This window comes from Rhinopithecus roxellana, chromosome 12 (assembly GCF_007565055.1).
Source record: "Rhinopithecus roxellana isolate Shanxi Qingling chromosome 12, ASM756505v1, whole genome shotgun sequence".
NCBI classification, from domain to species: domain Eukaryota; kingdom Metazoa; phylum Chordata; class Mammalia; order Primates; family Cercopithecidae; genus Rhinopithecus; species Rhinopithecus roxellana.
In genome coordinates, this window is record NC_044560.1 from 16,377,617 (window position 1) to 16,390,261 (window position 12,645).

Below are 12,645 nucleotides of genomic sequence, written 5' to 3' on the forward strand. Positions count from 1 at the left end.
CTCTGAGGGGCACCTTGCAGGCAGTAATTGGGTTTCCACACAGTGCCTGCTCCTTCGTCACAGCCACTCATCCTGACGCAGGCCATACCATTGAAGCAGCTCTGTTTCCTGCCTGCCCCCACATGGGCTGAGCTGCTGGTTGCTGGTCTGAGCATGGCTGCTCCAAGGACTGGGTGCTCCCTCTGAGTGCTGCAGAAGGAGGCTTGGGAAGGACCTTCCCATGTCAGACCTGCCTTAGCCATGCCGGATTGTTGTGAGCTGTGCCCTTGGAGACGGGGCCATTAACTCTAGGGGGTGTCTCTTATTGCTGCTTGGCGCAGTTGAGTCCTAGGCCTACCCCAGCCCAGCTGAAAAAAAAAAAAAAGGGGGGCTTCCAAAGAAGCAGCTCCTGTGGCCCGTCTGGCTTTCCAGACAAGAGGCAAGCACAGGTCTGTGGGTGCTGGGGGAGTGTGCTTCCTATATTCTGGCACAGGTTGGGAAAAGGAGGGGCTTCTCTGATCTCCTTTCACTTCCTCTTTCCCCACTTCCCCACTAAAAGCACTCCCACTTCCCTTCATCCATGCTTCAGGAGGTTGGAGAAGTGAGTAGGGACGATTTGGAGCTCCTGGTGTGCACAACCCCCCTTACCATCAGCTTCCAGAGAGCCGACTCTGCCAGACTGTCAGGCCCCATCCTCCAGCCCCAGGAGGTAGAGGCCACAGCTGCTGTGGATCAGTCAGCCAGGACAGAGGGGGGTCTGGCTGAGGGCTTGCTGCCTGCTGATCAGACCCTGCATCCCCAGCCTGGCACTTCTGGCTTCCCCAGACCACAGAACTGTCCTTGAGGGCCCCCTGCCTTGGACATGGCTCTGAAGGCCAGCTGGGGGTGATTTGAGGAGGTGGATGGGGGAAGAGAGAAGGAGGGCTTGGGGAGCCTGTGGTGGGCAAGATGCCAGGCCTTCTGCTGCAGAGCTGCGGGTGCCTGGGGTGAGCCAGTGTGCATTTGCACTCTGTGCCCAGCAGAGGGCAGCCTGACACCAGCTTTTGCCACCCTCAAGACCTCAGGGTTTCCTGGCTTGCTCCTTAGCCATACTGTCTCCTGATGGGGGAGGCCTAGGCTGAGCCAGGATTCTCTTCGTCCTCAAGTCCCCTTGCCATGAGATCTGTCAGTGGTGGGCCGGGGTGGCCACAGGAAGTAGAGGAGACTGAGTAGGGACCCCTTGCTTGCCACGTGGCTCCACCTCTAAGCCACTCTTCCCCACCTTCCCAGGGATGGTGACCACTATGATGCCCTGAGGGACTGCCTCAAGGCCATCTCTCTAAACCCATGCCACCTGAAGGCACACTTTCGCCTGGCCCGCTGCCTCTTTGAGCTCAAGTATGTGGCTGAAGCCCTGGAGTGCCTGGACGACTTCAAAGGGAAATTTCCGGAGCAGGCCCACAGCAGCGCTTGTGATGCATTGGGTCGTGACATCACAGCTGCCCTCTTCTCCAAAAATGATAGTGGTGAGTGGGCACTGAGGAGGGGGTGCTGTTACTCTTTCTCTTTGAGATGCTGCATGACATTCTGGAGAGGTCATGGTTCCGGGATTGGAGAGGCCTGGGTTCAGATGCTGATTCGGAAACCATGCAACCTTGGGGCAGTTACTTGGTCTCTCTCTGAGAGTGTTTCCTTGTCTGAAAAGGAAGGAGACATGCCAGCACCTCCCACTGAGCGTTTCTATTGAGGATCAGCATGTTTAAATGGCATGTTTAAAGCACCTGGGGGAGTGCCTGGTGCCCAGGATAGGAGGAAGCTGAGCTCAGTCAGGCTCCCACTAGGCATTCTCACCTGCTCAGACAGGGCCCTGGTGGTTCCACTTGGGCATCTGAGAAGCAGAAGTTGGTCGTTGTGTTTGTTCCAAATGTACAAGTGCAGCGGAGACAATAGCGCAGAGCAGTAGAAATGCCTCAGGCTTGGAATGTAGGGCCTGGGTTCCAAATGCAGCTCCACTACGTGACTATGTGGCTTTGGAGAAAGCACAGCCTCTCTACCTACTGCCTTACCTGCACAAAGAGCACGAAGCCCTGCCCAGCTCACCTCAGTGTGCTGGAGAATGAACTGGGTCATTGGTGTGTGGTCTGTAAACATGAACGGTGAGCTCACAGGAGGCAGACATGGATCTTCACCTCTCTCCTTTGCAGTTTACCAACCATGTGATAAATTCATTTGTTTAATGAATAGTTATCAGACACCTGCCATGTGTCAGGCACTGTGCTGGGTCCTGGGAATAGAGCTGTGACTAAGTCACATGGAATTTCTTTGTTTATGGCATGTGCAGTCTAGTGAAGGAACCAAGTGATAAAGGAGAAACAAAAAGTATGACAAGTGCCATGGGGCCTGAATGGTGTGTGTGTTGGGGGGGGCTTGATGGCATTCTGGGGTTCTTCAGGAAGAAACGTTTAAGCTAAGATCTAAAGGATCCAAAGGAAGCATTAACTAAATACAAAATATAGCTGTGTGGCCTAGTGCAGTGGCTCACGCTTATAATCCCAGCGCTTTGGGAGGCCGACATGGGAAAATTGCTTGAGCCCAGGAGTTCAGTGTCAGTCAGGACAACATAGCAAGATCCCGTCTCAACAAAAGAAAAATTTAAAAAATTAGCCAGCCGGGCGCGGTGGCTCAAGCTTGTAATCCCAGCACTTTGGGAGGCCGAGATGGACGGATCACGAGGTCAGGAGATCGAGACCATCCTGGCTAACATGGTGAAACCCCGTCTCTACTAAAAAATACAAAAAATTAGCCGGGCGAGGTGGCGGGCGCCTGTAGTCCCAGCTACTCGGGAGGCTGAGGCAGGAGAATGGTGTAAACCCGGGAGGCGGAGCTTGCAGTGAGCTGAGATCCGGCCACTGCACTCCAGCCTGGGTGACAGAGTGAGACTCCGTCTCAAAAAAAATAAAATAAAATAAAATTAGTCTAGGATGGTGGCACACACCTGTAGTCCTGGCTCCTCGGGCAGTTGAGGCAAGAGGATCACTTGAGCCCAGGAGGTCAGGGCTACAGTGAGCCATGATCACACCACTGCACTCCAGCCTGGGTAACAGCAAAATCCTATCTCCAACAACAACAAAGTGTAGCCGTGGGAGATGCAGAGCTCCTGGCATACGGACCAGGATGCTCCAAGGCCCTGAAGCAGGCACGAGTGAGTCACTTTTAAGGAACTGAGAAAACTTGTGTGAATACCTGTCACTTAACTGATCAGTGTCTCTCATTTGGGACCCTAATAACTTATCTTCCAGAGGGTAAGGGCATGGTCCTTACTGCCCTAAGCGCTATGAATCTGTTTATAAAAGTCACCCAGGCTGGGCTCGGTGGCTCATGTCTGTAATCCCAGCACTTTGGGAGGCAGAGGCAGGTGGATCACCTGAGGTCAGGAGTTCGAGACCAGCCTGGCCAACGTGGTAAAACCCCATCTCTACTAAAAATACAAAAATTAGCTGGATGTGGTGGCACGTGCCTGGTAGTAGTCCCAGCTACTCAGGAGGCTGAGGCAGGAGAATTGCTTGAACCCTGGAGGTGGAGGTTGCAGTGAGCCGAGATCATGCCACTGCACTCCAGCCTGGGTGACAGAGCGAGACTCCATCTCAAAAAGAAAAAGAAAAAAAAAAAAGTCACCCATTCTCTCTTTGCTAGTGCCTCACTCTACCCTCCCCTGCCTCTCATCTCCACAGAAACACACTTTGAGTCTCTGCATCCTTAGGGCTTTCAGGCCCTCATTTAGGGACCTGAACGAGGGCCCTCCTGGCATCAAAGGTCTCCTCTTGAACATCCTCAGGGGCTAGATCCAAAGATGCATCTTCCTCACAACCTTTCCCCAATTTTCCAGGATAAGGGTGGAGGCAGGTAGCTCTATGTTGTCTGACTTTAGACTGAAAACAGAGCCGTAGTTGGGGGGAAATAGGGAAGCAGAGAAAGGAACAGGACGCTTACCTTTTCTGGATCTCTGCCCCCAGAGGAGAAGAAGGGACCTGGTGGCGGCGCCCCAGTCCGCCTCCGCAGCACAAGCCGCAAGGACTCCATCTCAGAGGATGAAATGGTGCTGCGGGAGCGAAGCTACGACTATCAATTCCGCTACTGCGGCCACTGCAACACCACCACGGATATCAAGGAGGCCAATTTCTTTGGCAGGTCCGAGGCCCTGAAGAGGAGGGTGCAGCCCAGTTGGCAGCAGGAGGTTGAGTGGGGAGTGTTGGGGCACAATGGTTTTAGAGAAGAATCTCAAATCCCTGCTCTGCCTCTGTACCCTTGGGCAAATGGCTTCACCTTTGTCAGCCTCTGAGGTTTTTTCATCTATGAGATGACCAACCTGCCATGCCCACTTATGAGGCCATAACAAGGACTAATAAGATAATCCAAGTAGAGCCTCCAGCACAGTGCCCGGACTACTCCTTCATCCCCCACCTCCTTCTCCCTCTGTCTGCATGTGCCAGAGCTTGGTTGCTTTATCTGCATTCAGGGAGACTCCCTCTGTTTGGGAGTGAGGCAGCAGCCCTCCAAGGCTGGGAATCTTGGCACATCTGTTTTGTGCTAAGGGACAAACTCTGTGTTTCAGACACCATCACCCCCACCCCTCATTTGTAGATGTACTTTCTTTGGGTAGGTGAGACACATGAACATGAATCAAGAATCTCTCCATAGGCAAGGCACAGTGGCTCATGCCTATAATCCCAGCACTTGAGGAGGCTGAAGTGGGAGGATCGCTTGAGCCCAGGAGTTTGAGACCAGCCTGGACAGCATAGACCTCCATCTCTACAAAAAAATTTTTAAAATTTTTTGGGTGTGGTGACATGCACCTGTAGTCCCAGCTATTCAGGAGGCTGACATGGGAGGACCAGTTAAGGCCACAGTGAGCCATGATCATGCCACTATACTCCAGCCTTGGTGACAGAACGAGACCTTGTCTCTAAGAAAAAAAAGAATCCATCAAGATGCCCTCTAAATGTCAGTGGTGTGTGAAGGGCTTTATGAGGATTCTGGATGCCAGAAGCCTGGGACTGCTCAGGGAAGGCTTAGAACAGGGTATTTTAGAGACCCGAGAGATGATGTAAGATGATCCTGGCCCAAGGAGGGAATAATGAACTGTGGGGGAGACTGTCTTGGAGAAATACAGGCAGTCGCTGGCCCTGGGTTTAAGAGAACAGTGACCAGGGCTATGTACATGGAGTTCTGGGTCAAGTGCACACCCCAGCGTGTGGGGGACTGAGTGGCTGCAGACTTCCTTGCTCCCCCTTTACCTAGGCCATGTAGCCTCTGCTTGAGGCTATAGGGCAGTACCCCACCTGACCTCCCTGCCCTTTGCCCCCCCGCCAGCAACGCTCAGTATATCGTCAGTGGCTCTGATGATGGCTCCTTCTTCATCTGGGAAAAGGAGACCACCAACCTGGTTCGTGTGCTCCAAGGGGATGAGTCCATTGTCAACTGCCTGCAGCCACACCCCAGCTACTGCTTCCTGGCCACCAGCGGCATCGATCCTGTTGTGCGGCTCTGGAACCCCCGACCAGAGGTGAGAGTGCAGTCAAGGTGACCAAAGCCAAGCAGAGAGGAGGGCAGGGACTCTGGAAGGCTCCAGTGGAGCCTGCTAACGCAGGGAAGAGAAATGAGCCACCCAGAGGCTAGAAGCTGCTGAGTAAGCTCTTACCCTGGGGCCCAAGGCTGTGTCCTCAGATTCCAGAAGCTCCAAATGCAGTGGCAATTGCCTAGAAACTGTGCAGAGGCCCTGGTCACAAGGGAGCTATGCAGGCTTTGGCATCTGGTAGGCCTAAGTTTGAATCCAGTCTCCTCACTGCCTGAGAGACTTCACCATCTCTCACCCAGGCTCTTAATCATCTGTACATGGGGAATGGGAATGACAGCATCACCTTGAAAGGTTGCAGTGAGGAGTAAACGAGATGCCTGTGAAGTGTCCAGCCCACAAGGACACTTAGGACAGTGTAGTCCCCTCCACTCCCAGGGTGGGTAGCCAGGGAAGCTGGCTTGGTGCCTCCCCTTCCGTTCTGCCCTACTGCTTCCCTCTTCCCAGCTGGCAAAACAAAAGTCAAGTGGTATGTCTGATTCCCAAGATAATTTGCTGTGACTTTTAAAGAGAAGATTCCCCATTGAGGGGAGAGGAGAAAGAACGATGAAGGAAGAGTTGTTTAGTCTGTGTATTTCCCTCCCCCGCCCCTATACGTGTACCCTGGTGTCTCTCCCTCCCTGAGCCTCACGTGTGTTACCCCTTTCTCCACCACAGAGTGAAGACCTCACAGGCCGAGTCGTGGAAGATATGGAGGGTGCTTCGCAGGCCAACCAGCGGCGCATGAATGCAGACCCGTTGGAGGTGATGCTGCTCAACATGGGCTACCGGATCACGGGCCTGAGCAGTGGAGGTGCCGGGGCCTCTGATGATGAGGACAGCTCTGAGGGCCAGGTGCAGTGCCGGCCCAGCTAGACCCTCCAGCCCTGGTACCCAGCCCCTGCTACTGGCTGGACCCTCCGCCCTGGGCAGGAGGTCGGGGGGATTCTGTTTTGGTTTGTCTTCCCCACCCCACTTTTTTTCATTTCCCCTGTTTTGTTTGTTAGTTTGGCATTAGGGGTGGAGGTTGCTACAACTTGCTGGCTTTCAGACTCTGGGCTGATTGTCCCCTGACTATCCCCAGCCCTGAAAAAAAGAGCAGGAGGGGATACCCCTCCATATGCCCCCCCACCTCCTGCTTCCATGTCCCTGGAGGGCTCTGGCCTGCCTCAGAATCCCTTCTGCCTCAGGTGGGGAAGAACAAGCTGAACTGTCTTCAGGGACTGTCCTGCCCTTCAGCTGGCAGCAGGAGGGGGAGTGGGATTCCCAATTGGTAAGGGCTCACCTTGGCCTGTTGCCACTCTTGCTCCCTAGCCTGCAAGGCTAGCTCCCCTGTGGTCTTCAGGAAAGGTTTTGAAAAAGGATGGGTCCCACCCTCCCCCCAGAGCCACTAGTGTTAGAGCAGAACCAAAAGGAAGGACGGGAGCCCTGGAGTGGGCAAGACCAGGCTACCTGCTGAGGTCACAGTGGAGCACCCTCACTCCTCTCCTGGCTACTAGCTCTGGCCCTGCACCTACTCTCACTGGCCACCTCTGGAGGCTCTGCCTTTCCCAAGGGCCCTGGCAGAGGGTGGGGCACTGCACCTTACCCCACCCATCCATGCCAGCACTTCTGCACTATGGCCGTTCTCCTCTTGGGCGCTCCTCAGCCTCACTGTGACCTTTCTGCCAGAGCTCCCAGCCAGGCCTACTCTGCTGAGGTGGCACTTCCTGCTAAGGGCCCTTCTCTGTCCTTTCTGCCCTCCTTCCCATCCCACATGCTGAGCCGCCACAAAGACCAAAGAAGTGATGGCTTTTCTCTGCCCCTGCTGCTCTGAGGGGAGAGGGGTGGGTCTCCTGAGCCACTCAGATGGGAAAGTCCCTTACTCGGCCCCTCCCTCCCCAGCAGCCCCAAGCTTTACACTGGATGCAGCGATCAACCCACCACTCACCAGGCCTCCCCTCCCCTCTGCCCCCTGGCTCTTAGCTCCAGCTGCTCCAGGTAGTTGGTTCATCCTTCCCCCTCTCTCCCTCCCTGCTTCCCCTCAGTGCTTACTGGGCTCCAGCCCTCCAGCTGCAGCCCCTGGGGAAAAGCAGCCTCCCTTCTCCTCTCCCTCTACTCCCTCCCTCCCTTCCTCAGCCCCTGTCTCTGCCAGGTGCCTCCTCTCAGTCAGGCTTCAGAGCAGCCCTGGAGACAGGAGGGCCATGTTAAAAGCTTTTTCACAGTTTTAAGAAGACAAGGGGAGGGTGAGGATAGTGGTGGGGGGTCTGGCACCATCTCATTGCTTTAATCCCAGCAACACAGGTGGCAGCTTCTCCCCCTTCCTTCCCACCCCAGTCCCTCTTCCCATCCCTCTCTTCTAGCTTGGTAATGAAGTATATTTATTGGTGACGGAAACAGCTGCTGCTGCTTCTCCTGCTGCTGGGCCCTGCTCCCCTGTCTCTTCTCCGTGACCTTTCTCTAGCCAGGGAGAAGGGAGAGCAGGAGTATTGGGGCTGGGCCCTGGGGCCCAAGGATCAGCTGGGTCCCCTTTGCTTTCTTGTGTTCCAGCCACCTGCCATTTCCTCCCTGCCTCCCACCCTCCCTCCCTGCCTCCTGTCCTGCTTCCCACCCCCTGCCTGCCCAGCCTGGGCCCTGCAGTGTGGAGAGACACATAAGCCTTACTGTCCTCTGGGGGCAGGAGCCGAGCCTTTTTGTTGCTCCGCTCCCAGGAGAGTGAGGGTGACGCAATTGATTAAAACCATTTTGTTCTAGGTGTGGCTGGTGGCATTTGTGGGGTGCAGATGGGTATTGGAACCAAAGTGAGGGCACCTGGTCCCTCACCTCTGTAGCTCTATGACTTTGAGTAACCACACCTCTACTGGGCAGAATCCTGCCTTGAAGGGTCACTGTGAGCAGTGACCACCCCGCCCAGCAGGACTGAGTGCAGAGCCGAGCTCTCATGGCTGTGATTTGTAATCATCAGCTTTCACTCTCCGGCTGTTTTTTCATCAGTAAAATAAGGGGCTTGGAATCTTAGTGGTTTTTCAAACCAATTTACATTGTGACCCAATATACACATGATTACTTGTATATATATGCGTGTGTGTGTATATATATATATATATAATGAACAAAAGTTTTACACAATAATATTTACCCTTGCTACATGCAATGTGCTCTGCTTACCTTTCTGTTTTATTAGGGAAAATATAGTTATAACCCACTAAATTGATTTCACATATGCAAGTTTTTGATGTGCCCTGGATTAGATAATCTCTTAGACTAGAGGTTCCTGAACTTCCTTAGCTCACAGCACCATTACCATCTCAGTAATTTTTTCATGGAGCCTCTAAGCCAAAAGAAATACCTAACAGTTCAATTTATTAAGTAGTTAAGCCCAAATCACTCAAAAAGTATTTATGTCCTAACAAGTTAGTTGCCATTTAAAAAATAATACATCTGAATTGGAAGAAACAATATTTCATTCTTTTTTTTTTTTTCAAGACGGAGTCTTGCCTGGCTAATTTTTTTTTTTTTTTGTATTTTTATTTTTATTTTTAATTTTTTTTTTTTTTGGAGATAGAGTTTCATTTTTGTCCCCCAGGGTGGAGTGCAATAGTGCAATCTCCGCTCACTGCAACCCCCGCCTCCCGGGTTCAAGCGATTCTCCTGCCTCAGCCTCCCAAGTAGCTGGGATTACAGGCGCCTGCCACCACACGCAGCTAATTTTTTGTATTTTTAGTAGAAACGGGGTTTCACCACCTTGGCCAGGCTGGTCTCAAACTCCTGACCTCAGATGATCTGCCCGCCTCAGCCTCCCAAAGTGCTGGGATTACAGGCATGAGCCACCGCACCCGTGGTGCGGTCATTCTTAAACAACTGCAATTACTAACGGAATCTATGCCGCCCATTGGGCACTGAACAACTTGTTAAATTTTCTAATGAAAGCAGATACTGCTACTTTCATTTCCTGTCCCACATCGACTTTCATTTGCTTTTTATCACAGCAACCACTAAAGACCCAGCTTCTTAAAGATGACATAATCAAAAGGATTGTGGCATAATCTAATAATGGAACTGTGAACTACCTTGAGCTAGTAGTTCACTCATTAGCCAAAGATGTTGACTATCTTTCAAAATACCCTACTTTGCCCCCTGTGAATTTGCTGTGGGTGCCCTCAGGTGCCTCGATGCACAGTTTGGGAACTGTGGTTTAGTCTGTGGGAACAGTAGTTTCACTACTGAAACTACTGAGAGGTCCTGCCAGAAATACCATAGGTGGTATTATAAAGCAGATACTATGGGCTGGTATCATTCCTCTGTGTACCCAAATTAACATCTGCAGAAGCTTCTTGAAGGCATTTCCAGACCAGGCAAAGAAGGGACAGTGTTCCAGACCAGGGAGTAGTGCAGAGTCCCAGGTTCCTTCATGAGCCCTGAATGACTCCATTTGGCTGGATGGTAGAGGGTAGACTGGAGGGGCAGTCAAATTGTGAAGGATTTCCTGTGCCTGGTGAGAGACCATAGACTTGATCCTGTAGGCAAGGGAGGCATTGGAAGACTTCACCAGGGTCTCCTTTTCATTTGGAGTTGGTACTCCATTTTTTAAAAAAATTAATAGCCTTTACTTTCTAGAGCAGTTTTAGGCTTACAGAAAATTGAGCAGATAGTATAACGAGTTTCATATACCCGTCTTTCCCCAGCTCAATTTTCCCAATTATCAACATCTTGCATTAGTACTTTGTTATAATTAATGAATCAGTATTGATACATTATGATAACTGAAGTCCATAGTTTACATTACGGTTCACTGTTTGTGTTGCACAGTTCTATGGGTTTTGACAAATGCATGTCTTGTATCCACCATTACATTGTCATACAGAATAGTTTCACTGTTCTAAAAGCACCTTGTCCTTAACCTATTCAGCCTTCATTAGCATCCCCCCAAAAAAGTACTTAGGAATAAATCTAACAACATACGTACAAGGTTTGTATGAGCAAAACTACAAAACTGATAAACCAAGGTAAATGGAGAGATGGTCCATGTTCACGTACAGGAAAACTCAGTATTAGGATGTCAGTTCTTTCCAACTTGATCTCTAGCTTCAGCGTGATCCTGGTCATAGTCCCAGCAAGTTATTTTGTGAGTATCACCAACGGATTATTCTAAAGTTTACATGAAAATGTAGAAGACCCAGAATAGTTGAACTGTTCCACCTTCTTCTGCTTCTGCTGGTGCTATTTGTGTGCTCATTCATTCTGTGCAGATCTGGTTCCTCATTTGTGAAGCAGCAGCTGAGGAGACTCCAGCACTCACGTGGCTGAAAAGCCCAAGGAAGGAGTCAAGACTGAGAACAATAATCTTATAAATTTGAAGGTAATAGGGCAGGATGGTTCTGTGGTGCAGTTTAAAATTAAAAGTCATATACCGGCTGAGTGTAGTGGCCCACGCCTGTAATGCCAGCACTTTGGGAGGCTGAGGTGGGTGGATCACCTGAGGTCTGGAGTTCGAGACCAGCCTGACCAATATAGTGAAACCCCATCTCTACTAAAAATACAAAAAAATAGCCGGGCGTGGTGGCATGTGCCTGTAGTCTCAGCTACTTGGGAAGCTGAGGCAGGAGAATTGCTTGAACCCGGGAGGCGGAGGTTGCAGTGAGCCAAGATCGCACCACTGCCCTCCAGCATGGGTGACAGAACAAGACACCATCTCATAAAAGAAAAAAAAGAGTCGTATACCACTTACTAGAGTAATGAAAGCCTGTTGTGAAGGACAGAGTTTGTCAGTGAGACAGATCAGATTCTAGTTTGACAGGCAACCAGTCAATGAAACAAACACACCTGCACAGTTGGAAATGGAGGATGAAGATAACAATTGATGTGTTTCAGCAACAGACAAGAACTGTCTACTGAAAAAGGAACATGCCTCTTTACTCTAGAACTTTGTTCTTATAGATCAAGATTACATTCTCAATTAGAAAACTGCAATTTGGTTCCACCACATCATGACTATTACTATAGTATAGTTTTCTCTATTCTTTTATTTTTCCCTCACCCATTCCTTTACTGTACATAAAATAACGGGTGTATGTTCACAAGCATTTTGCTGCCTTAAATATTAAATGGCCAATGACATCCACTTGATGTCAATCAAAATATACCCGTGAGGAAAAATACTGATTCTTGAAAATTACCTCCCTTTCTCCATCAGTGGCATGCTCATTCAACTCTTACCTTATATTGCAATGTTATTTTGCTGTCACTATTTTAACAAAAAAACAAAAAACAAAAATCCTTGCATACTTTATTCAACTGGAGAATTTTAGTGTTTTTCATTTATTAATTGTAAAACCAAGGACAATTTTATAACTTTTTTTGTATATAGCTCTTACATGTAGGGCAATCTGTCTGTAAGTAGGGATAAATTACTCTTTAAAAAAAAAAAAAAAAAAGAATCCTAAATAGTTTTCCCTTCAAATCAAGCATCTTGTTGTTTAAATAAACTTCTTGTTAGAAATGGAGAAAAAGAAGAAAGACCCAGAATAACCAACACAATACTTACGAAAAACAAATTCAGAGGATTAACATTGCTGACTTCAAGACTTACTATCAAGCTACAATAATCAAGACAGTGTGGTACTGGCAAAAGAATAGACAAATAGGCCAAGGGAACAAATAGAGAACCCAGGAATAGATCCATACAAACACAGTCAGCTGATCTTTGACAAGGCAGTAAAGTCAATTCAATGGAGAAAAGATAGTCTTATCAACAAACAGTGATGGAACAATTGGACATGCATATGAAAAAAAAATCTACTGACCTAACACTGTTTACAAAAGTTAACTCAAAATAGATGACAGACCTAAATTTAAAATACAAAGCTATGAAACCTCTAGAAGATAACATAGGAAAAACATCCAACTTGATCTATAGCTTTAACATAATCAGAGTTGTAGTCCCAGCCACTTACTTTGTTGGGTTTGGCAATGAGTTTTTAGATACAACACCAAAACCTCAATCCAGGAAAGAAAAAAATTGGTAAGTTGGACTTCATTAAAATAAAAAATTTCTCAGTGAAAAACACGGTGGAGAGAATGAAAAGCCAAGGACTGGG

General features: G+C 49.5%; 1 protein-coding gene across 2 annotated transcripts in view; it reads left to right on the top strand.

Moving 5' to 3' along the window:
- The window catches only part of WDTC1 (WD and tetratricopeptide repeats 1), an 84,221-nt gene extending 75,541 nt beyond the window's left edge, over window positions 1–8,680 (top strand). For both annotated transcript variants that reach the window (XM_010380387.2, XM_010380388.2), the window contains exons 13-16: window positions 1,249–1,484; window positions 3,972–4,146; window positions 5,329–5,521; window positions 6,248–8,680. In XM_010380387.2, coding sequence (XP_010378689.2) covers window positions 1,249–1,484; window positions 3,972–4,146; window positions 5,329–5,521; window positions 6,248–6,445 — 802 coding nt within the window. In that variant the 3' untranslated portion in view covers window positions 6,446–8,680. The remainder of the gene's footprint in view (window positions 1–1,248; window positions 1,485–3,971; window positions 4,147–5,328; window positions 5,522–6,247) is intronic.
- Window positions 8,681–12,645: the final 3,965 nt, after the last annotated feature.